At 42.7% G+C, this 25,297-nt stretch overlaps 1 protein-coding gene across 1 annotated transcript in view; it reads left to right on the plus strand.

Moving 5' to 3' along the window:
• The first annotated feature begins 1,222 nt into the window (after positions 1–1,222).
• PCOLCE2 (procollagen C-endopeptidase enhancer 2) overlaps positions 1,223–25,297 on the plus strand; it is an 84,333-nt gene continuing 60,258 nt past the window's right edge. Inside the window, exons 1-2 of the mRNA XM_004003284.6 lie at positions 1,223–1,584; positions 2,582–2,690. Coding sequence (XP_004003333.1) covers positions 1,502–1,584; positions 2,582–2,690 — 192 coding nt within the window. The 5' untranslated portion in view covers positions 1,223–1,501. The remainder of the gene's footprint in view (positions 1,585–2,581; positions 2,691–25,297) is intronic.

Below are 25,297 nucleotides of genomic sequence, written 5' to 3' on the forward strand. Positions count from 1 at the left end.
TGTAGTTCTTGGTGTATTTTTCCTTCACTTTTTCAAAAATAGTAAGAAAATCTAAACCCCACAGGGAAATTCTGGTTCCTACTATTGAATCCTGGAATCCACTTTTCTAAAAATAAGATTATTCTATGTAGCCAACTTTTGTTTATTTCCTTGCCAGGAGTAATTATGTTCTTAACACTGTAGGTTCATTATTAGGAATGAAGTCTTGGTAAGTACTATCTTAATGCTTATTATTATTATTTTGCTTAGAATGGTGAAAATAATGCAGGAGGAACATCTAAAAGGAGGCATCTAAATTCAGCTATATCCCTTTTGTGGGGACCTGGTCATTGAAAAACCTCGGTGAATCCATTCCATTCTTGTTTTTCTTTTACTAATCCATGGTTATTGAGAAGCACTTAGCAAAATAAATATTTAAAATTATTTTTAATTAAAACTAATTAAAAGAAATAAAGTCTTGACTCCATAAGACTGCAATTGTTCTTGGAAAAAGAAATTCTCTATAAATCTTAAGTAATTAATACTACAGAAAAAGACACTGTTGGAAAATATCTTTTTAAAAAGAGAGAGATGCCGGCAAAGAAATACTATTTTCAAAACATAACAGGGGATAGTGAGAACTGATGATCCGGATTTTGTCTTATATTTGGCACAATAATGATAATTAGGTTACAAATCGCATGGCTGAAAACTCCTTTCTAACTTCTAATCCCCCTCCCAAATAGAAACTATCTCCCTATTCTCACACACCAGTAAATACATAAAAGAATCTACTGACACTCTACGTGTGTATGGAGGGGTGTGTGTGTGTGTAGGTCCGTGTTTGCTTAAAGTAAGAGAATTAGGGTAGGAGTTAAAATATGATAGAATCCCTCTTTTATTTTCCCCTTTCTGTCCTTGGAGCTGGGTGTTTGAAGGAGGAACCCTACGTTTTCCAGCAACCAGCAAGCGTCAATACTTTTTATTTAAAAGCAACTAGAGAAAAACACCCCCTAAAGCAAACCAAGGCCACCCCACCCCCCATCATCTGTGGATCCAGGCACCAAGTCCCATTTGGGTACCACTTGGCAGGGGGTTCTCTTTCATCCTTCTCCTCACCGCCCCTGCCGGCGGGATGTGACCGGGACTGCGGGTCTCGGGGTGCCAGCGAGGAGCCGCCCGCCCGCCCCAAGAGAGGAGGAGGCTCCGGCCTGGGAGCCGCCCCCTCTCGCCGCTGGAGAACAAACGGGATATTCAGCAGTGGCCTGTGGCTGCCAGAGCAACTCCTCAGGGGACATCCAGCGGCGAAGCAGACTGCACCGTAATCGCCTCTAGAAAAGCGCCCCGGCCCCGCCTGCCGCGCACACCCAGCTACCTGGGCTGCCCTGCGGCGGCGCGTGCGAGCGAGCGGGAGAAGCCGGGGTGCGGGGCGCGCCGGGGCGGGAGCCCGGGCGGGTGCGGAGCGCGCGGTGCTCCGGTGTGCGCGCCGGGGTGGGGCGAGCCCCGAGCGTCTTCACCAGCCATGAGGGGCGCGGGCGCCTGGGCCCCGCTCTGCCTGCTGCTGGTCGCTGCCGCCCAGCACTCGCGGCCGCAGCTCTCGGAGAGGTAACGCGACCCCCATCCGCACCCCTCCCCTCTTCCCTTCCTTCCCCTCGCCCGCTGCTTTGCATTACCCGGTCCACTTTGGGGCGCCGGGGGACCCACGCGCCACCGAGACGCGGGACGGCGCCCGTCGTCGGGGCTCCCTCCTGCGCCCCTAGTTTCGCCCGCTGGACGGCCCTGCAGCTGGCCAGCCACCACGTGGTAGGGGCTTAACCTGCCCTGGGTCTCCTCTGCCCGCAGCTTTATATGGGTGCAAAGAAGCACTGGGGCCCAAATATGTGAACTTTGGTTTACTTCTGTTTTCTTCCCTGGAGACGCTTTGCCCAGAGGCTTAAGCCTACGGAAAAGCCCGAGTTGCCCGGCGCCCGGGAGCAGCTCTCGGAAAGTTAACTCTTCACCAACCTCTGAGCTGCTGGATGGCTCCAGGACCTGGGCTGGGGACTCGTCCTATGGCCAGCTTTGGCATCTCCTTTTCCAACTCCATCACCATCAACCTCCTTTTTCAGTGGGAGGCTCTGCCAATGGCCAACTGTTTTCCAAAACGGGGAGAATTAGGCATCTCTCTTAATCTAGGAAATTAAAACTTCCACATTAACTAATTACTTGTCTATCTTTAAAACCATGCACTTCACAGAGCCTAGCTCTCACCCTTTCTCTGTCACTCCCCTGAGTTACATTTTCTATTTACCATTTTCCAGTGACATCTTATCACTTGATAAGAACTTGATTGCATATGGATGGTGGATGGATGGATGGATAGATCGGTAGATTGATCTTGTTATTATAGTGTTACTATGGTGGAGATCATTGTAGCTGGACTGAATGTTTTATTAGGCATAATGTAAATATTCTAAGCGCTAATAAGTATTTCAAATTCCCTATATGATGCAGGCACTTAATAGTATTCATTTTATCCCTATTAATAAACTACATCTTTCTGAAACTGACAGTGAATTGTTAGGCTCTCTTTCAGATTTCTTTTCCTCTCTTATTTTCCCAGACCTGTTTTCACATGTGGCGGCATTCTTACCGGAGAGTCTGGATTTATTGGCAGCGAAGGTTTTCCTGGAGTGTACCCTCCCAATAGCAAATGTACCTGGAAAATCACAGTAAGCAGTTTTTAAAAGATTATTCTCCAAAAATGAATACTGAAAACTTTAAAAGCTGCTGCTTTTTTTCTCTGGTGACAGAATTTGGGTTGGGGGTAAATGTCTGAAATAGTGAAATGTTGGCTTTGCCTCAACTATTTGGGAGATTTTTAGTAGAACTGGTGGTGTCCTGTGTTAACAATTAGAAAGGGCTCGAGATAATGCTTGGAGGGATAAATTCTTAAAGCAGATGTGTTTTCTGAAAACCCAGTTGGACTCAGCTGAATTTCATGGATTCAGAATGAAGGCTATTTTCAGGCAAAGGCCTCTTGTAAAGACTTTTAGGAGCTATTTATTGCTTGTGCCTTTCATAAATGTCTCCAGTGGTGGATAGAAAATCAAAGGTAGTACTCACCTCTGACTACTTTATTTCCATTGAAGGGCAGTGAGGCAAAAGAAAAAGAAAAAAAAATCCTATTAATGTCTCTGACTTAAAACCACCCTAAAGGGACTTCCCTGGTGGTCTAGTGGCTAAGACTCTGAGCTTCCAATGCAGAGGGCAAGGGTTTGAGCCCTGGTGGGGGAAGTCCCACATACTGCAACTAAAAGCATGTTGCAGCTAAAAAGGATCCCACAACACAAGATCCTGCATGCTGCAGCTAAGACCTAGCATAGACAAATAAATATTAAAAAAATTAAATGATTGTTCTCACAAATGCATTTGGGGGGAAAGGATATTTTTTAAAAACCACCACTAAAGGCAATCTAAAAATAGAGAATAATAATAACTTAGTGGGGAAAAGGGCTTCCCTTGTGGCTCAGCTGGTAAAGAATCTGCCTGCAATGTGGGAAACCAGGGTTCGATGCCGGGGTTGGGAAGATTCCCTGGAGAAAGGAACGGCTACCCACTCCAGTATTCTGGCATGAAGGATTCCATAGTCCATGGGGTCGAAAAATGTCAGACAGGACTGAGCAACTTTTACTTTCACTTTCAGGGGGAGAAATGCTTAAATATCAAACAAAAACTAACAGAATGCCCAGGCTGGTTAGTAATAGCACAGATTAAGTTAAGTTAAGATACGAAGTCAGATTTAGAGACAGCTAGCTTAAAAAAAGTAAGTCTGGATTTAGTCAACTAGACTGAGTCATCTCTCCAGTTAGCACAGTAGTGACTGTTATCTTCTGTAATTTTTCATTTTAGGGAAGTTGTTTAATAATTGAACACATTAGTTCACTGAAAGCTTCATTCAATGTCAGCCATGAATTATGATTTTTTTAAGTAGATACCTCTTGTTGAGCACTTACTGTGTGCCAGAAGTTAACAGGCATAATTTTACCGAATCTTTGAGATCCTGTGAGAAAGTACTATTATTCCCATATTATAGATGAGGAAACTGAGGCCCAGAGCAGCGGTATAAATGTTCATGCTCAGTTGCTTCAGTTGTGTCCGACTCAGTTGTAGCCCTGCCAGGCTCCTCTGTCCGTGGGGATTCTCCAGCAAGAATACTGGAGTGGATTGCCATGCCCTCCTCCGGGGGATCTTCCTGACCGAGGGATGAAACTCGGGTCTCTTGCATTGCAGGTAGATTCTTTACTGCTGAGCCACCAGGGAAGCCCCTCAAAATATTGATATTAGCATAAATGTAAAATAAGGCTCTGAAACAAACATGTAACTTGGTTTTCACATTATAGTTGTTTTTCAGTTGTAAGTAAATGGCTATGAGTTAAAAATGATCTGAGGAAATTAGGGACTGAGAGGCATCTTGTGCCTGACAAGTAGACTCCATGGTTAGCCCAGTGTTTTGGGTGTTAGGGGCATTGTTAGTGTTGGTGGGACAGAGGAGGGTGTCCAGTGAAAGTTCTCCTTGACAAACTAGAGTGCTCTAGAGAGCCCTGACTACCCCATTCTTATGTATGGGGGAGGGAAGTATTAATGGATGCTGCCTATGGATACAATGCAAAGGTGAGGTAGGTGGGCCCACATTTCTTCACTCATAAGCTGTGTGATGGATTTATCTTCTTTAAACCTCAAGATTATTGTAAAGACAACATGAGATGGTACATATAAAGCTCTTGGGCTGAGTGCCTGGGATATAATGAGTGCTCACTAAGTATTAGCCAACACTGTTACCCTTTGTTGCTGGTATTGACTCATCTTTCCTTCTGACCCACAGGCAACATGGCAGATCACTGCCACCCACTTAGTATATTGGCTGAGCTGGGCTTGGCATCAGCTATAAGCAGCTCATCTTTGATGGAACAATCAATGTTGTCATGTACCTTTAGGAAATTTTTGTACTTCAGTTCTCCTATAATCTTGTTGGGGAGATTCTATGTGAGTTAGGACTAGGTCAGCTCCCAGTTAAAGGGATCCAAAGTAACAGTAGCTCAACCAGGTTGGGTTTCCCTGGTGGCTCAATGGTAAAGAATCCACCTGTCAATGCAGGAGATGCAGGTTCGATCCTTGGGTTGGGAAGATCCCCTGGAGAAGGGAATGGCGACTCATGCCAGTATTCTTGTCTGGGAAATCCTGTGGACAGGGGAGCCTGGCGTGCCACAGTCCATGGGGTTGCGAAGAGTCGGACACAACTTAGCAACTAGAGCAACAAAAAACCAGAAGCTTGGTTCTCCCTTACATGAAGGGATCTGGAGGTAGACAATCCAGAATTGGTGTGGCTGCTTCAAATCATTAGGAACTCAGTATCCTCTCAGATGTGTGCTCAAGTTCCAGCCATCAGTTAGATACATGGTCTAGCCAGCAAAAAGGAAGAGAAGAAGGGCACAGATCCTCCCTTTAAGGACATTGTGCAGAATTACATGCACCTCGCTGTTCACATCACATTTGCCAGTTATTAATTACGTGGCCCCTACTAGCTGCAAGGAAGCCCTGAAATGAAGGCTTCTTGTCAGGAATCTGTGAGCTCCGCTAAAATCCAGAAGTCTTCTTTTGAATAAACGTCTTCTATCAACTGTGGAAAGAAGGGAAAACAAGCAGACGACAGGCAGTCTCTGTGACATATTTATTTGTGGTTTGCCTAGGCTGCCCGAACTAATGTTCAAAAGTTGAGTAACAAATGCCAGCCTTTTTAGAAAAAAAATTTATTTTTAGAAAGCATAGGTAATGTACAAGAAAGGACGGCACAATTTGTTTTTCTAGTGAAAAGTTTTATAGTTTTCACTCTTAGCTGGTTGATTCTATTTCAAGCAGCTGCCACTTGTATGTTTGCATGTGAGTAGCACCAAGATCTTCCAGAGGAGCCCAGCACATTCTCCTAGTTATAATTGTATCCTCAGCAGAATATTCACAAAGGCTGTGGATGCTCTCAAGGTTATAGTCTGGTGGTATATTCTTTTCTTCATATTTCACAAGGAAAAGAACTACATCATTGGTAAAAATCTTTACAGTTCTTCCTCATGGTTCTCTGGTGTGTCAGAGTAGCTAAAAGGAGTTCCGTAGCTTCTGTGTCAGAGAAGGCGATGGCACTCCACTCCAGTACTCTTGCCTGGAAAATCCCATGGACGGAGGAGCCTGGTAGGCTGCAGTCCACGGGGTCGCAAAGAGTCGGAGATGACTGAGCGACTTCACTTTCACTTTTCACTTTCATGCATTGGAGAAGGAAATGGTAACCCACTCCAGTGTTCTTGCCTGGAGAATCCCAGGGACGGGGGAGCCTGGTGGGCTGCCGTCTATAGGGTCGCACAGAGTCGGACACGACTGAAGCGACTTAGCAGCTTCTGTGTATCCCTGGGTTGATAAAAGAAGGAGAAGGGTGGTTGGGCTACAGTTTGTAGAAGCTTGTAGCCCTAAGGTCTATTATTCATTCAACAAATGTATGTTGGGTCTTGGATACCACTGGAGTTATGGTGAACAAGCTCCTTGCCCTCATGCAGCTAGCATCCTAGTTTGGAGAGATGAGGCAATTAATGTTTAAACAAACAAGTAAATAAGAAAATATTTAAATGTTTCTCATTTAAATAAGTAAATAAGTAGTGATGAATGAATTGTAAAAACAAAGTGGATACTACTTCACACCCATTAGGATGGCTACTATAAAAAATAGAAAATAACAAGTGTTGATAAAGAAGTGGAGACATTGGAACCCTTGTGCATTGCTGATAGGAGTGTAAAATTATGCAGCTGCTGTGGAAAACAATGGGACACTTTCTCAAGAAATTAAGCATAGAATTATATTATCCAGAAATTCCACATCAGGGTGTATACTGAAAAGAAGTGAAAGCTGGAATTTGAACAGATATTTATATGTCCATGTTCTTGGCCACAATAGCCAAAAGGTAGAAGCAATCCAGGTATCTATCTACAGATTAATGGACAAACAAAATGTGGTATACAGAGGAATATTATTCAGCTTTAACTATTAAAGAAATTCTGACACGTGCTATAACATCGATAAACCTCAAAGACATTATGCTAAGTGAAATAAACCAGTCACAAAAGGACAAATATTGTATGATTCTTTTAACATGCGGGCACCAAGAGTAGTCAGAATCAGAGACAGGAAGTAGAATGGTAGTCTTCTCAGGCTGGGGAGTAGAGGAAAGGGGTTAGTATTTAATGGATATAGAGGTTCAGTTGGGAGGGATGAGAAGGTTCTGGAGATGGATGTTGGTGATGGGTGCACCACAATGTGAATGTACTTTATGCTCCTGACCTATACACTTACAACAATGGTGAAAACGGGTGCATTTTATGTTATGTATATTTTACCAAGATAAAAAATATTTTCAAAATAAAATAAGGGAATTTCCTCATGGCTCAGTGGTTAGAATGCTATACTTCCATTGCTGAGGGTGCAGGTTCAGTCCCTGGTCAGGGAAGTAAGATTCTGCAAGCTGCATGGCACAGTTAAAAAATAATAATAATAATTAAATAAAACAGAGCAGTGGAGTATTAGATGATAATTGTATGATTCACTTACATGAAATAGTCAGAAAAGGCAAATCCGTAGAGACAGAGTATTATCGATTAGTGCTTGCCTGCGGCAGGGGACAGGTAGGTATGGGGATTAACAGTTAATGGTCAGGAGGGATCTCAAGAAGGTGGAAATAGTCTAAAACTGACCTATGGTGGTGGTACAACTTGGTATTTTCACTAAAAGTGCATTTAAAATGGTGAGTTTTATAATATGTTAATATTCCTCAAGAAATTTGTGAAACAACTAAACAGACATAACGTAGTGGTGGTAGGCAATGAATGAGGTGATCAGGAAAGGCCACTCTGAGGAGGTGACATTTGAACTGAGGCCTGAATGATAAGGAGCCAGCCATGTGAAGGTCTGGGGAAGAGCATTTTAGGCAGAGGGAATAGCAAGCATTGGTACAAAGGCCCTGAGATTCAAAGAAGCTTGACTTGTCTGAAGAACAGCCAGGAGATCAGTGTGGCTGGGAACAGAATGAGCAAAGGGGATGACTAGAGAAGAAGTCAAAAAGGTGAGCAGGGCCTTGCAGGCCATGGTGAAGAGGTTGAATTTTTTGAGTGAGAAGCTACTGGAGAATCTTGCAGAGGAGTGAGATGATCTGATTTTTTTTTTTTTTAAGATTTTTTTTCTTTGATGTGGACCATTTTTAAAGTCTTTATTGAATTTGTTATAATATCGTTTCTGTTTTATGTTTTGGTCTTTTATTCTCCCGGCATGTGGGATCTCAGCTCCCCAACCAGGGATTGAATTCGCACACTTGAATTGGAAGGCAAAATCTTAACCCCTGCACTGTCAGGGAAGTCCAGAGATGATTTGATTTGAAAAGATGATTCTGGCTGCTGTGTGGAAAATGAGTTGTAGGGAGCTAAGAGTAGAAGCCAGGAGACCAATTAGGAAGCTCTGTGGTCTCCAGGAGAGAGAAGGTGGTAGAATGGACAAGGGTAGTTACCAAGGAGATGAAGAAATATAGAGCCTTCTGCCTAATGCAGTTGTCTTAGAGGTTCTGAATGCAGCAAGGGTGGAGTGGTACCAGCCAAGAGGCCCGATACTCCAGGCTCTCTCTGGACCCTTCCTTGTCACCTGCTCCAGACAGGGCTGTGTTCTGGTATAGCCTCAATCAAGGCAGTCTATTAAAGGCTTTCTGAAAGCCAGTAGATCCAGTTTACCTTCCAGCTCCTGCAGTCAGTAAATCCCACTAGTGATTCAATATCATAGAGACCTCTCAAGATGGAAGAGTCTCAGAGTAGCCCTCAAACTCAAGTTCCCATAGCTAGAAATATCCCGCCTCTCACCCCGCATCTGCCTCCCAGTCCATTCTTCTAGACTGAAGATGTGTCCCGGCAAGGTGGCTTTCGCCATCAAATCCTTGTCATCAAACTGTGTCTTATCAGTGGGGGGTTGGGGAAAGTCTGATGTTAATGTCTATATACTTTGAGAAAGGTGAAGGCTAGATAGTGGTCCCAAGCAAACTTTCTAGCCATTTGTATTGGACTTTCTGATATGGAAGTTCAATTTGCAGAGTGGAAATTTAGATTTGTCTTTAAATTATAGTACTTAAAAGAATTCATTGCTATTCTGTGGACAGCTGCACTGTCTAAATGCACAATCAACACTGGCTATTTAAATTTAAACTTAATTAAATTTAAGTTACAAATTTTAAATCCAGTTCCTTGGAACTTCTCTGGTGGTCCAGTGGCTAAGACTCTGCACTCCCAATGCAGGGGATCCAGGTTCCATACTTGGTCAGGGAACTAGGTTCCAGATGCCACAACTAAAGATCCTGCATGCCACAACTAAGACCCAGCATGGCCAAATAAAACTTTTAAAAAATCCAGTTCCTCAGTCATATTTCAAATGCTCAGTGGCCACATGTAGATGACAGTCACCATATTAGACAGTATTTAATATGAATATGTCCATCATCACAAAAAGTTCTTTTGGACGGTGCTGTTGTAGATAATGTTCAAGGTTGTTGTTTTTTTTTTTTTTTAATTGGAATATAGTTCCTTTACAACATTGTGTTCGTTTCTGCTGTATAGCAAGTGAATTAGCTGTATCCCCACCCTCTTAGACCTCCCTTCCAGCCGCCCCGATCCGACTTCCCACCCCTCTAGGTCATCACAGAGTGCCGAGCTATGCTCCCTGTTCTGCACGGCAGCTTCCTGCTAGATCCCTGTGTTACGCATGGTAGCATACACATGTCAGTGCTACTCTCTCAGTTTTTCCCACCGTCTCCCTCCCTGCTGTGTTCACATGTCCGTTGTCTGGTTTATCCGTTCTGTTTTTCTAGATTTCATATATATGCAGTATGACCCTCATAACTCAAAACGACACATGTGCTCTAATGTTCATTGCAGCACTACTTACAATATCCAGGACATGGAAGCAACCTAGATGTCCACTGATGAATGGATAAAGAAGATGTAGTGTGTGCGTGTGTACATATATATATATATATATATATATATATATATATATATATACTGGAATATTACTCAGCCTTAAAAACAAAAGAAATTGAGTCAGTCGTAGTGTTGTGGATGAACCTAGAGCCTGGCGTATAGAGTGAAGTTAGTATTCAGTTCAGTTCAGTCACTCAGTCATGTCCGACTCTTTGTGACCCCATGAACCGCAGCATGCCAGGCTTCCCTATCCATCACCAACCCCCGGAGTCACCCAAACCCATGTCCATTGAGTCGGTGATGCCATCCAACCATCTTATCCTCTGTCGTCCACTTCTCCCCCTGCCCTCAATCTTTCCCAGCATCAGGGTCTTTTCAAATGAGTCAGCTCTTTGCATCAGGTGGCCAAAAGATTGGAGTTTCAGCTTCAACATCAGTCCTTCCAATGACCCCTCAGGACTGATTTCCTTTAGGATGGACTGGTTGGATCTCCTTGCAGTCCAAGGGACTCTCAAGAGTCTTCTCCAACATCACAGTTCAAAAGCATCAATTCTTTGGCACTCAGCTTTCTTTATAGTCCAACTCTCACATCCATATGTGACCACTGGAAAAACCATAGCCTTGACTAGACAGACCTTTGTTGACAAAGTAATGTCTCTGCTTTTTAATATGCTGTCTAGGTTGGTCATAACTTTCCTTCCAGGGAGTAAGTGTCTTTTAATTTCATGGCTGCAATCACCATCTTCAGTGATTTTGGAGCCCAGAAAAATAAAGTCAGCCCCTGTTTCCACTGTTTCCCCATCTATTTGCCATGAAGTGATAGGACCAGATGCCATGATCTTCGTTTTCTGAATGTTGAGCTTTAAGCCAACTTTTTCACTCTCCTCTTTCACTTTCACCAAGAGGCTCTTTACTTTCTGCCATAAGGGTGGTGTCATCTGCATATCTGAGGTTATGGATATTTCTCCTGGCAGTCTTGATTCCAGCTTGTGCTTCATCCAGCCCAAGCGTTTCTCATGATGTACTCTGCATATAAGTTAAATAAGCAGGGTGACAATATACAGCCTTGACGTACTCCTTTTCCTGTTTGGAACCAGTCTGTTGTTCTAGTTCTAACTGTTGCTTCCTGACCTGCATACAGGTTTCTCAAGAGACAGGTCAGATGGTCTCATATGCCCATCTCTTGAAGAATTTTCCACAGTTTATTGTGATCCACACAGCCAAAGGCTTTGGCATAGTCAATAAAGCAGAAATAGATGTTTTTCTGGAACTCTCTTGCTTTTTCCATGATGCAGTGGATGTTGGCAATTTGATCTCTGGTTCCTCTGCCTTTTCTAAAACCAGCTTGAACATCTGGAAGTTCACGGTTCACGTATTGCTGATGCCTGGCTTGGAGAATTTTAAGCATCACTTTACTAGTGTGTGAGATGAGTTGGTATTAGGTTTTACTAATTAATTTTGCTGAGTGTGTTCTAAAAAATGTTCAGATCAATTTTCCTGAGTGTGTTCTAAAAAATGATCAAATCAGAGAATTTGAGGATTAATAAATTTTAAAATATTTTGTTATCAGCAATGGGGTTAAGGTTTTCTTAGTTTCCTTTATGAGATGATGTTCACTCCTGTGACCTAAGGAGCGTCTGCATAAAATACTAAGCCTGCATATATAGGGTGGTCAGGAGTTAAGTGTGATTTGACAGCTGAAGGATGTCTAATTTTTAGAAAATGGTGGCTGGTCTTCTAAACAGGCTTGGAAGGACATGATTGGGTTGAGGCAAAAGTCATCCAAAGTGATTGAAGGATAAGAACTGTTAATAGTAACTGCACCTGTATCAAGCCTGGCAACACAAAGTGAAGCTCCACTTATTGACATATCACCACCTGGACCTCTCTATTACAGTGGTCCTTGTGGTGGGCACATATGCCCAGAGGGGCAGGACTGTGCTGGAGAACGTCCTGCCAGAGATCCCCCCGCCCCTGCCCAAAAGTCAGAAAGAGTAGACCATTGTCAACAAGAGCACAGCCAGTGGGATACAGCTTACTGCTACATTGGCAAGGCACATTTACAAAGAGCGCCCCCTAAGCATGGTTCTAGGTGCTGGAGACACACAGATGAATATGTGGGATATGCGAGCATGGCGGGCTGGGCAGCCTGGGATGACATGTTTCGCAGGCTCTGAGTGGGAAGGGAGGTAAAGCCCAACAGGCACCTTGACTTCTTGATCCCAGAGACACAAAGATCACCATTCTATTAGTGGTTTCCTGATAAATTCGTTGCTAACTTGGCACATCAGCAGTTCTTCTGAACCGTGATAGCCTCATCCATAACTTGTTCATTTTTCAATCTCATAGTAGAACTAGAAATTCATAGTGATTATTTGAAACAATTTTTTAAAATAAGAAGAGCATACATAGGTAGCAAAATCACACCTTGCGAAAGCAATTCTATTCAGAGTCTGACTTGGGCTGCATGTGGCATGGCCAGCTAAGTGGAACCAGCTGAACCTTTGTTTATAGCCGCTATGCAAATTAGAGGAAACTTGAAGCCTAGAACCTTCTGGGAACTCTCCTCTACTAGGTATGTAGAAATCTTTATTTTAAATTGGTTCCTGACGTTAAAACTAAATATTGCATCTGAATTGCTGTTATTATCTAAAGAAATAGCAGTTGGCAGGCAGATGTCAGTGAAAATTATTCTGTCCTTACATTTAAAAGTGGGTATCATTAACAGAAACAGTTTTTAAAAATGAGATAATTCATGTATGTGGTCCTATTGTTATAAATCATCATTGAAATTGCAAGGCATTTATTTATGATTTATGTCTCATCTTTATTTCCAATTTTTTTAAAGGCACTGAAATTAGAGAGCAGATTATTGAAGGTTTCAGTTATTATTTTTGGCAGAAATCTGGCTTGGGAAAAAAACCAGCTAACATTTGAACAGTTTAAAATTTGGTACTGGAGGTTCCTTTAACTCTGAAGTAAGTAATGTGGGACGATCAAAAAGTCACAGACCTATGCCAGAAATGGGAGGAGAATTACAGCAATGAATAGAGTCAGTCCCATTTAAGCTGAAAGTATGTGGCAAAATTTTCCTTGTTTAGCTAATTCACACAAGAAAAAAGGCGTCAATTGTCATATGTAGATCTTCAGGTTCCCCAAGTAATATATGTACTGTCACTTTGATAACTACCTTTTTTCTTCTGTTCAACAGCAATTAAATATACTAGTTATTATGTAGGTCATGGATCTAAAATAATAACACGTAGTTATTTCATCTGCATCCTATTCCATGATGTCAGTGGATACATGTTATTATGTCCATTTCACAAATGGTGAAACTGAGGTCTAAAGCATTTGTATCTTTACAAATATCCCTGAAAATGGCATGAAAAGACTAGCACAATTCTAACTTGGCAATACAAATGCACTCTTATGCCCTTCTGTAATAAATAAACAGACATTCATTCAATGCTTGTTGAGCATCTACTGTGTACTGAGCATTGGGTGGGGTCCTGGGAGTAAAAAGGGAATTTATATCCTTAGGGAGTTTATAATCTGGTAGGGAGTAGTTAGGGTTCCCTGGTGGCTCAGTGGTAAAGAATCCACCTGCCAATGCAGGAGACCCGGGTTCGATCCCTGGGTTGGGAAGATCTGGAGAAGGAAATGGCAACCCACTCCACTATTCTTGCCTGGGAAATCCCATGGACAGAGGAGCCTGGTGGGCTGCAGTCCATGGAATTGCCAGAGTCAAACACGACTTAGCAACTAAACAACAACAAGGAGGAGTTAGATAGGAAAATCAAGGACTTCCCTGATGGTCCACTGGTCCACTTGCCAATGCAGGGAACACCAGTTCAATCCTTGATCCGGGAAGATCCCACATGCTGAGGGGCAAACAAGTCCATGCACCGCCACAACTGAGCCCGAGCCCTAGAGCCTGTGAACTGCAACGACTGAAGCCCATGAGCCCTGGAACCGGTGCTTCACAAGAGGAGTCACCACAATGAGTAGCTCCTGCTTGCTGCAACTAGAGAAAGCCTCCATGCAGCAACAAAGACCCAGTGCAGCCAAAAATAAATAAATGTATAACATTTTTTAAAAATAAACACCTTAAAAATAGAAAATCAATAGCAATTCTGTTGTGTAAATAATTATGCTGCTCACTGTAAGTATAGTTTTAAGTATTGATAATGTGGAATAAGGCTTATGAGATTTTAAAAATTATTGAAGGTTTTAGATGATTTAAATGAAAATAGTTCTTGCCTCACGCAAAGAGTAAAAGATGCCATGACTCATTTTCCCTCTATGCTGCTCTGAGACTTGAGAAATTGTTATATGCCCTTTGTTTGATAGCACAGGGCTATTTCACAATACATGCCTTGATATTTCTAAGTATGCCTGACAAACAATGATGTATAGGCATTCCTGTACCATGGGGGGATTTTGTTACTACTAATGTGTGTTAAAGTCATCATACGGAATACATCCTCCAAAAGCCTGATTAAATTTAAATGGCATTCACATTTAGTTTAAAGAAATGATAGACTGAAAATTTGATTGGGATATACATCCTCCCAATAACCTTCATATGGCTTCATGAAAATAAAGCAGGGGTGGGACATGGAATATCATGAAAATTGATACATATAGTGATTATTTATTAAAATTAGCACTAGGTATATAATTTGAGAAAACAAATAGGGAATTTAGACAGGAACTCAACATTTAAGTCCCTTAATTATACTGAAGGCTATAGCAAGGAGTTCTAAAATTACTGTAATTATTATTTGCCTGGCATAACCACAGCAGGACAGATAGGGGAATGGAATTTTGGCCTTCAACAAATATTTCCTGGCTTTAAACTCCATGTAGGATTTAGAGTTAAATAGAGATTTAAATTCCAGTCTTAACTGTGGGGTTTGTCTTAATGTACATATACATTGGTTGGACTAGGCTTCATTATTTCAGCTGCCTGAGTAGTAATTTAACGCAGTGCTTGACTTAATATTATTTATATCAAATTCCTTAGTAAAGACGAGTACAGTTAACAGAAATGTCTCATGCCCAAACTTGATTATATGAACAAGAGCGCCATAGCTGCTTGTTTCTTAATTAGGAGAGTGTCATTCAGAAGCTTTGTGATTCTTACAACTCTTGTGTGTGTGTGTGTGTGCGCGGGCATGTGCTCAGTTGCTCAGTCGTGTCCGACTCAGTCGTGTCCTGGACTGTAACCTGCCAGGCTCCTCTGCCCATAAGATTTCCCAGGGAAGAATACTGGAGTGGGTTCCCATGGCCTTCTCCAGGGGATCTTCCCAACCCAGGGATTGAACCTGCATCTCCTGCATTGCAGACGAATTCTTTACCCACTGAGCCATTTGGGAAGCCCCTTTATGACCCTTAAATTGTCCCAGTGAGGTTTCAGTTGATAAAACACTGGAAGAATGAAAACGTTTTCCTTGCTGCCTTCCATCCTTGTGAGAAGGAGGGAAGAATACAGATCCTAAATAAATAAGCCAAGTAGATGACGTTTTCCCACTGAGGCCTCAGTCCAATTTTTCTGAATTTGTTTATTTTGCTGTTTGCTCTTAAGGGCTTCTGTTGCTTGTTTTTGTTTTGTTTTTCTTTGCTGTCTCACATGGAAATCAAATATGTTTTTGTTGATTGACAACATGATGTTTTATTAATGTGCTTGTTTGTACTGCCTGTATTTTTAGTGCTTGGTGAAGGCAGATATCTTAGAAAGGGCTTAATGAGCAGAGAAGGAAATGAGAGACCATGAAAATGAACTCTTCTTTGGGTATTTTTTCTAAAAAAGATTCTCTTTAATAATATATTAATGACAAAAAGTCATTTTTTCTGAAATATTGCTATAATAGAGCATAAATATAGCAATCTAAAACTCTCTATTAAAAAGCTGTCTAATGAGAAAGCATTTAACAGAGGTAAAACACTCAGAAGTGATTCTAAATATTTTATTATTAAAAAGACTGGTGGAGTTACTTTCCCAGAGTTCCCTTTCTCAGAGTTCAATCTATGATATGGAATTACAGGCAAATTTGAATTGTTCCAAGACTTTTGTGGATTCCTTGCAATTGGAATGGGTTGCCATGGAGTGGTATTTCTCCTAGAGTGAGTTGCCTTGTCCTCCTCCAAGGGATCTTCCCGACCCAGGGACCGAACCTGAGTCTCCTGCACTGCAGGCGGATTCTTTACTGACTGAGCCCCGGGGGAAGCCCTTGAACTTACACACCCACCCCTTATAATTTAGCAACTTTATCAGCGGTGGCAATGGCAGTTTGGGGGTACTCTTGAATTTCTTACTCTAGGAACTTGGGAGAATAGAAGGGTTTTCTTCATTTACATTATTTCTTAGATCATAAGAGTCAGTGTGGCAGGTCTCTGCAAAACCAGTATGCTGCTGCTGCTGCTAAGTCGCTTCAGTTGTGTCCGACTCTGTGCGACCCCATAGACAGCAGCCCACCAGGCTCCCCTGCCCCTGGGATTCTCCAGGCAAGAACACTGGAGTGGGTTGCCATTTCCTTCTCCAATGCATGAAAGTGAAAAGTGAAAGTGAAGTCGCTCAGTCGTGTCTGACTCTTAGCAACCCCATGGACTGCAGCCCACCAGGCTCCTCCATCCATGGGATTTTCCAGGCAAGAGTACTGGAGTAAGGTGCCATTACCTTCTGTGGGAAAACCAGTATAAATATCTGAAAATAAATGGGGCACCCATAGAAATGTGGGGAGTTGCAGTTAAAGCAGGACCTCTCTCTCACCACCTCTCCAACACACTGCTGAGCATGACAAATAATAAAATAGTGTTTGCCAAAGTGTGGAGGGAGGGGAAGACCATTTAGTCACAGACTGACTGTTCCATAGACCAGGCTGAGAAGAAGTACGGGGAAGCCAATGGAGATTGGATTGCTGTTTACTGCTCCCAGAAAGGAGTTGATATTGTTACTGACCAGGGTTCTTGGCCCTTCTTAATTGATGGAGACTGATAAGAGGCCAGACAAGAAATTCCGGCAAGGCTTCACTGGGGCCCCTGCAGCAGCAGAGGGGAGTGAAAACAAGTAACACGCTCCCTTGCTCATTCCCTGCGGAGGGGTGAGCTGGTTCCTCATACGGGGTGAGGGTAGGGGTGTGTCCTGGGGTTGAGCCAGGGGGGTGGCTGAGGTGGCTGGCCCACCCCTGAGGTGGTGTTCAGTGCAGGGGCCATTCACAGCACCCTGTTTTTGCTCCTGGCTCTTCAGAAGTGGCAGTTGTGTATTTGGTCTCTTTGTATCTTGTTGTCCAGAATTTGCCCCAACTGCACATGTGCACAGCTCAAAGGCACATGCGCAGTTATTTTTAGTCCCTTAAAATTTCTTTGTATTTTGTTGATGGAGGTGATGTTTTTCCAGGTACAGGCACTGCAGCAAAAGGTCTGAAGTCTTGGCCTGTGTCAGTGGGAGTCTGATGGAGGTCTGATCCAGACTTCCTAAAAGCCTGGGCTATGACTGATCTTCTGTGAATAAATCATACTTCATGACATTAAAGTACCTACCAGAGATCAGATGCTGGGTTGGGCACAGAGACTGTAATGATTGGAAAACCATGTCCCAGAACAGAGTTTGGGATAATAAGGAAGAGTCAGTCGTCTGGGAGATGTCCGGGAAATGAATCACGGTAGCACATTGTGACAGGGTTCATGGTGGAACTTTTTGAGTATGGCATTATCCAGTAACTAGAAGAAAGGGCATTGGCAAGTCATACTGAAATATCGTTCAGCCATTTGCTAGGAATGTGATGCAGTTTCCAGAACTTTCCAAAGTTGGCTATCATGGCCAGACCTGCCTCAAGGGTAGTGTGAGGATTGAAGGAGGTAGTAGATGAAAGGCCCTTGGCACAGCGCTTGATGCAAGAAAGTACTCAATAAATGTGTTTTTTTTCAACCTCTCTTCCAGGGTTGTAATAAGGCATAAAAGTGTGGTGTTTGTGTAGAATTTGTCTGCAAGCCAATGCATTTCAAACTGGATGGTAATCCCTTTGGGGCATGGCTAGGTCCCGCTGGAAATATCTATTCCTACTTACTATGTCCTTTCTTCACTTAAAATATGGTCTTTCATAAGACTTTGTCAACAGAAGCGCTTCCAAACCTTCCCTGGTTCTCCTCAAGGCATGGGCCCTCAACCAACCATCCCCATCCCACACTACCTGAGAATGCCCTTTAACTTTTTTTTTTAATTGAAGGATAATTACTTTACAGAATTTTGTTTTTTTCTGTCAAACATCAGCATGAATCCTCCATAGATATACATATATCCCCTCCCTCTTGAATCTTCCTCCCATCTCCCTTCCTATCCCACCCCTCTAGGTTGGTACAGAGCTGCTGTTTGGGTTTCCTGAGCCATAGAGCAAATTCCCATTGGCTATCTATTTTACATATGGTAATGTAGGTTTCGTGTTACTGTTTCCATACATCTCACTCTCTCCACGCCTCTCCTCAATGTCCATAAGTCTGTTTGCTATGTCTGTTTCTCCATTGCTGCCCTGCAAATAAATTCATCAGTACCATCGTCCTAGATTCCATATATATGCGTTAGTATATGATATTTATCTTTCTCTTTCTGACTTACTTCACTCTATATAGTAGGCTCTAGGGTCTTCCACCTCATTAGGACTGACTCAAATGTGTCCCTTTAATGGCTGAGTAATATTCCATTGGTTATGTGTACCAAAACTTCTTTATCCATCTGTCAATGGCCAGGTTGCTTCCATGTTCTAGCTATTGTAAATAGTGCTGCAGTGAACATTGGGGTACATGTGTCTTTTTCAATTTTGGTTTCCTCAGGGTACATGCCTGGGAGGGGGATTTCTGGGTCATATGGTGGTTTTATTCCTAGTTTTTAAAGGAATCTCCATACCATCTTCCATATGAAAATACCCTCTAACTTTTAAAACTAAGATGTTAAAGGCAGAGAAGTAATTGCCAGCTAAAAATTAGAAATAATTTTCTGTCTTTAGAGATGGAGATTTTAATTCACTTTTGGAGCCTCAGATCATCAGAATAGTCCCCATTATTACAAATTAAGTAATGAATTTGTTCATTATTCCTAATAGAGACACTTCCATGGGTATAGTTTCTGGAGCCAGACTGCATGGGTTCAAACACCAGCTCTACAGTTGTGATGGTGAATCTCCAATGATGACCTTTAAATAACGCGCCTTCTGGTATTCATGCCTTTTCCTAGTCCCTCCAAATGTTGAATCTTGACTGACCTGATGGAAAAATAGAATGAGGCAAAAGTGACACTACATGACTTCCGGAGTTAGGGCATAAGAAATCTTAAAGCTTTTGTCTTAGTCTCTTAAAATATGAACTCTGGGGGAAAGCTAGTTGCCTAGTAAGGATGACCATGCTGTGAGGAAGCCCAAGCTAGCCCTGTAGCGAGGCTTCATGGAGAGAGAAACACACTCAGATAACCGCCAGCTGTTCCAGTATTCTGAGCTAGGGTGTCAGACATGTGAGTGGAAAAGCCATCTTGGAGGATCAGCCCACTTAAGCCTTCAGATGACTTAAGCCCTAACGGAGAACTGATAGTAACTGCGTGAGATAATTCAAGCGAGAACCACCCAGCTGAGACCAGTGAGTTCACAAAACCATAAGAATTGAGAGTACATGAAAGCATCCAACTGCCAATGTAGGAGATTCACGTTTGATCCCTGGATTTGGAAAAGCTTCTGGAGGAGGAAATGGCCACCCACTCCAGTATTCTTGCCTGGGAAATCCTATGGACGGAGGAGCCTAGAAGGCTACAGTCCATGTGGTTGCAAAGAATCAGACACGACTTAGCAACTAAATGATAACAACACACTGGTTATATTTAAAATAGATAACCAACAAGGATCTACTATAAAATAATAATAAATAAAATTTATTATTAAAAGAAACGAGTACATTGTTGTTTCAAGTCATCAAATTTTGGGGTTGTAACTTACTAGCTGTATGAGGTTGAGTTTGGAATTTGTTAGTTTCCTCCATGCCCCAGTTTCCTTATCTATAAACTATGGCTACTAATACTCCCTACCTCATAGGATCCCTTTGAACATTAAGTTAGCTATTGCACGTACAGTGTTAAGAACAGTGGTAAATACTGAAATACTGTTACCATGTGGTAAATACTAAAACAAAGATATTATTCAGTCAGGAAATAATTACTGAATGCTTAGTATGTGTCAAGCCTTGTTTTATATTCTGAAGATACAGTACTGAAGGTTCTTGCATTGATGGTGTTTCCTTTCTGGGGGGAAAGAGAGACAATAAAATAGATCACTGATTGTTGGATGGGAGTGGGTACCATGAAGACAGTAAAAGAATAGAGATTGATGCTGATGACGTGACATTTGAACTGAAACCTGAATGATGCAAAGCATTTCCCCACTGATGTTCCCTGAAGAAATGGTGAGGTCATCACTGCTCTGAATGCAGATGACTTGGTATGTGGCATTCAGCAACTTCTGAGGTTTCTTGTCCTTTGTGAATACGAAATATCTTCCAGATGATTATGAGTATAAAGGCCTTACTCACGAATTAAGGTTAGCTCCTATGGAGAGAGTAGTGGATTTGGTTTGCTTCTTTGTCTATTTATGTTTAAGTTGTTTGGTGTTTACTTTAGAAAGCTGCTTTAGAAGATAGGGAGGGTGGAGCTTAAGGGTCGGTTTTTGTGAGTAGTGTTGCCTTGGGTCCCAGGTGACTCAGTGGGATGCAGAATGGGAGGTAGGTGTTCTCATCATCCCAGCTCACAAGTTTCTGCAACCTTTGGAGGTTGGGGGAGTGCAGAATCTTAGGAGCATCAGGAGATAGCACCCTTGAAATAGATAGAGGCTTCCTCTTTATCGGCCTGTTCAGGGAACTTGGATGGCACATCAGTCACCAGGAACGTTCTGTTTATCCATTTGTCTGTGAAGGGACACTTGGGTTACTTCCACCTTTTGGCAATTTTGAATAACGCTGCAGCGAAGATGGATGTACAAGTGGCTGTTTGAGTTCCTGCTTTTAATCCCTTTGGGCATACTCCTAGGAGTGGAATTGCAGGATCATGTGGTAATTCTCAGCTTTTTCAGGAGCCATCAGTTTTTTTTCCTGGAGAAGGAAATAGAAACCCACTTCAGTATTCTTGCCTGGAAAATCCCGCAGACAGAAGAGCCTGGCGGGCTACAGTTCATGGGATTGCAGAGTCAGACACACTTGGTAACTGAGCACGCATACACGCAACTTATTTTCCAGCAGTAAGAGAAGAAAGACCTGTGAATACTATCACTAGGGAGCCAGACTGCTTTGTGGGCCTGTGTAGATATCCCTTTGGGATACTCCAAAACAACTGAGATTTTAGAGGGGATTCTGGCACAGTCATCACATTAATAGGAACCTGCACCATTGTTTTTAGGGATTACAGCTAAGCATGTATTGTTTGGGGGATGCATATATGTAGCTGAAAAAAAATTTTTAGAGCAAGAGGTTTATCAGAAGTCAGGCAGCGACCCTAAGAGCTGTCTAACATACTTGTTTTTATTATTATAATTGTGAGTTACAGTTTTAATGAACTTGCTTTATTATTCTCCATAAGTCTTATATGTATTTATCCATATAAATCTTAGCAATACATATATTATTTCATTACTTGCATCATTGTATTTAGGAATTACAGTGGTGTAGAGACAATTTATAGAGACAAATCGTAGCTATTTATATATCTGAAAATAATGAAGCTGTATTTCTTATTAGAGAAATGAATCATAGAATTACTAAGTCAGAAAGGAGTTCCCGGTTAACATTCCTGGCTGTCTCTCTGTCCCGCAGTGAAGACTGGAATATACTTCCTCTGTGACCCCATAGCATCTGGGGAATATCTGTATTATAGCACTGATCACTGGTCATCTGTTTACTAATCTGTCTTCTGTACTAAACTGCAAAGCTCTTGAGGACGAGATCCTTGTTTTAGTTTCCTCTTCTCCTAGTAGTTAACATAGTGCTTGACACATGTAGTAGCAGCTGAGTGAAAGAATGAATGTATAAATGAGTGAATGAATAAGTGAACAGATTCAATGACCAAACCTGATTTTAGGCAGAATAGCACAGAAGCTACAGATCCCTGCCGAAGAATATCTGTTTATTGCCAAAGATCTCTGGGGAAGGAGACAATCTGAAGATGTTCATAATCTGCAGAATGCTGCTGCTGAACGAAATGTTCCCTTCCTCCAGCCTCCCTTGTGTCTAGTTGTGTTACACATGTGTGCTGTTTGCACTTCCCCTGGGGTTCGTGCATTATAAGTCACTGTATGATTGTACCGGGTGACTGCCAGTCAGTTTGCGTTATCAGTGACATGAGCGAACAACACACCCTGTGGATTGAATGTTGATTTCTGAACGTTTGCTTTCCTTGCCAGCATGGGTGAGCAGTCTTAGATGCATCATGGAGTGAAGCTCTTCTGTGCCTTCTGTTCCACTGCACAGTGTTAGGATACGTGTACTCATGTACGTATTCATTTTGTATAGGCGACAGTACAAAGTATAGGCTGCACTATTCGTGGTGACTTTCAAAGCTGCAGCTTTACGCATGCAACCATTTGGGATTGGAATCTGTAAATAGTAAAACAGAGAAGTCGATGAACAGCTAATATAAGTTAAGAGTGTATTCTACTAGCTAGTTCACTTTGGGAAAAATGTTGTTGACTTTTCAAGCCAGCCAGTCTTACAAAAACGTGAGTGATACAGAGCTGAATGAAATGGATTAGATTATAGTATCATTTTTAACATTTGTGGAATTGTTTGGTGAATGAGTGTTTATAACATCCAGTCACAACACCTTAAGTGTTATATTTAAATTTACATATTTCATTCTATTTATGCCATACATCTTTTGGGGGAAAAAAAACAAGTCATTTGAGGGGAATTCTTCGCGTCTTGTGAGGATGAATTAACAGTTAAATTGTCATCTTGTTGATGATGATACTTCTTTCTGGGTGAATAGTGATTTCACACTTTCCTAAGATATGTATTTAGTGATCCTGGGGACCTTTATGAGGGGAACAGACATGGTGGCTTCTGTTACAAATCCAGGCAACAAGAGACAAGATTTTTCTTTCCACTTGGTGTTATTTTGTGAGCTATGATAAAGACACAAGACGCAGCATCTGTTAGGGACACAATAGGGAACAAGGCTAGTATGGAGACTGATGAAATGATTTTATTTGATTTATGCAAAAAATATTTACTGAGCACTGTGTTCCAGGGGGGCTTCTCTGGTGACTCAGTGATAAGAATCCACCTGCCAATGCAGGAGATGCTGGTTGGATCCCTGGGTCGGAAAGATCTCCTAGAGAAGGAAATGGCAACCCACTTCAGTACTCTTGCCTGGAAAATTCCATGGGCAGAGGAGCCTGGCAGGCTACAGTCCTTGGGGTCGCAGAGTCATATACAACTGAGCAACTAAACAACAACAACTGTGTTCCAGGCACTGTTTGAGGACCAGGGATATGTCAAGGAACCTTGCAGACAGAGCTTCTTGCCCTCGAGGAGCTTTGCATGCCTGGCATGTGCTGGGAGCAGTGAAGAGGCCTGTGGTGTGAACCAAACGAAGAGAAGCAGATCCTGAGTTCAGACAAGGAAGTGAAAGTGTGAAAGTTGCTCAGTCGTGTCTGACTCTTTGTGATCCCATGGACTGTAGCCTTCCAGGCTCCTCTGTCCATGGAATTCTCCAGGCAAGAATACTGGTGTGGATTGCCCTTTCCTTCTCCAGGGGATCTTCCCAACCCAGGTCTCCCACAATGCAGGTGGATTCTTTACCATCTGAGCCACCAGGAGATCATATAAGGCCTGGAGACCAGTGTGAGCAAGGTAGTCTTATCAATCAGAGTCTCCATAGAAAACAGCACATTCAAAAGATTATGATGGAGGAGGGGTGTTGTGTTCTAAGAAGATGTTTAGAAAGCTAAGGGAAGCCTGGAGGAGGGAGACATTATTAGAACACAGGAGTCAACCCACGATGACCTCAGAAAGAACCAGGGAAGTTAACATCCCCATCTCACTCTTCCTATTTTCAGTTTCCTGTTGGGGCTTCCCATGGCTCCAGCACCCTGAAGACAATGGTTGATACACGGATCCAGATCAACCATCCAGGAAGGGGAGTAGGGTGGAGATGGGAAGAGAATGGATCCAGAGGGGCCAATGGAAGGCATTGGACATGGGGAACCTGCATCAGCAGTCTCCAGGGAAACAGGACCAGTAGGAGCTAGATAAACATGTACACACATACAAACATATGCATATGTGCATATAAATATGCAACATGTATATGTATATACGGGCTTCCCAGTTGGCTCAGTGGGTAAGGAATCTGCAATGCAGGAGACACAGGAGACGAGGGTTCTATCCTTGGGTTGGAAAGATCCTCTGGAGAAGTAAATGCCAACCCACTCCAGTATTCTTGCCAGGAAAATCCCATGGAAAGAGGACCCTGGTGGGCTACAGTCCATAGGGTTGCAAAGAGTTGGACATGATTGAAGTGACTTAGCATGCACACATACGTATATACATCCATGTATACTTGTGCTGTGCTGTGCTTGGTAGCTCATTCGTCCATGCAACCCCCTGGACCACACACAGCCCGCCAGGCTCCTCTGTCCATGGGGATTCTCCAGGCAAGAATACTGGAGTCAGTTGCCATGCCCTCTTCCAGGAGATCTTCCCAACCTAGTGATCAAACTCAGGTCTCCTGTATTGCAGGCGGATTTTTTTTATCATCTGAGCCACCAGGGAAGCCCAAGAACACTGGAGTGGGTAGCCTATCCCTTCTCCAGGGGACCTTCCCAACTCAGGAATCGAACTGGGATCTCCTGCATTGCAGGTGGATTCTTTACCAGCTGAGTTACCAGGGGAAGCCCTCATATATACATACGTACATATAAATATATACACACGTATACATACACACATATACCAACACATGCGTGTGCCTGCTCAGTCGCTCAGTCATGTCCAACTCTGCGATGTTATGGACTGTAGCCTGCCAGGCTCCCTGTCCATGGAATTTTTCAGGCAAGAATCCTGAAGTGGGTTGCCATTTCCTCCTTCAGGGGATCTCCCCATCCAGGGATCAAACCCGAGTCTTGTGTCTCCTGCATTGGCAGGTGCCACAGAAGTACATATGTAAAGAGATTTGTTTCAAGGAATCAACTTATGTGATTGTGGAGGCTGGCCAATCTGAAATTTGTAGTGCAGGTCAGCAGGCTAGCGTTTGTCAGTCGAG

The sequence above is a fragment of the Ovis aries genome, chromosome 1, assembly GCF_016772045.2.
Source record: "Ovis aries strain OAR_USU_Benz2616 breed Rambouillet chromosome 1, ARS-UI_Ramb_v3.0, whole genome shotgun sequence".
Taxonomy (NCBI): domain Eukaryota; kingdom Metazoa; phylum Chordata; class Mammalia; order Artiodactyla; family Bovidae; genus Ovis; species Ovis aries.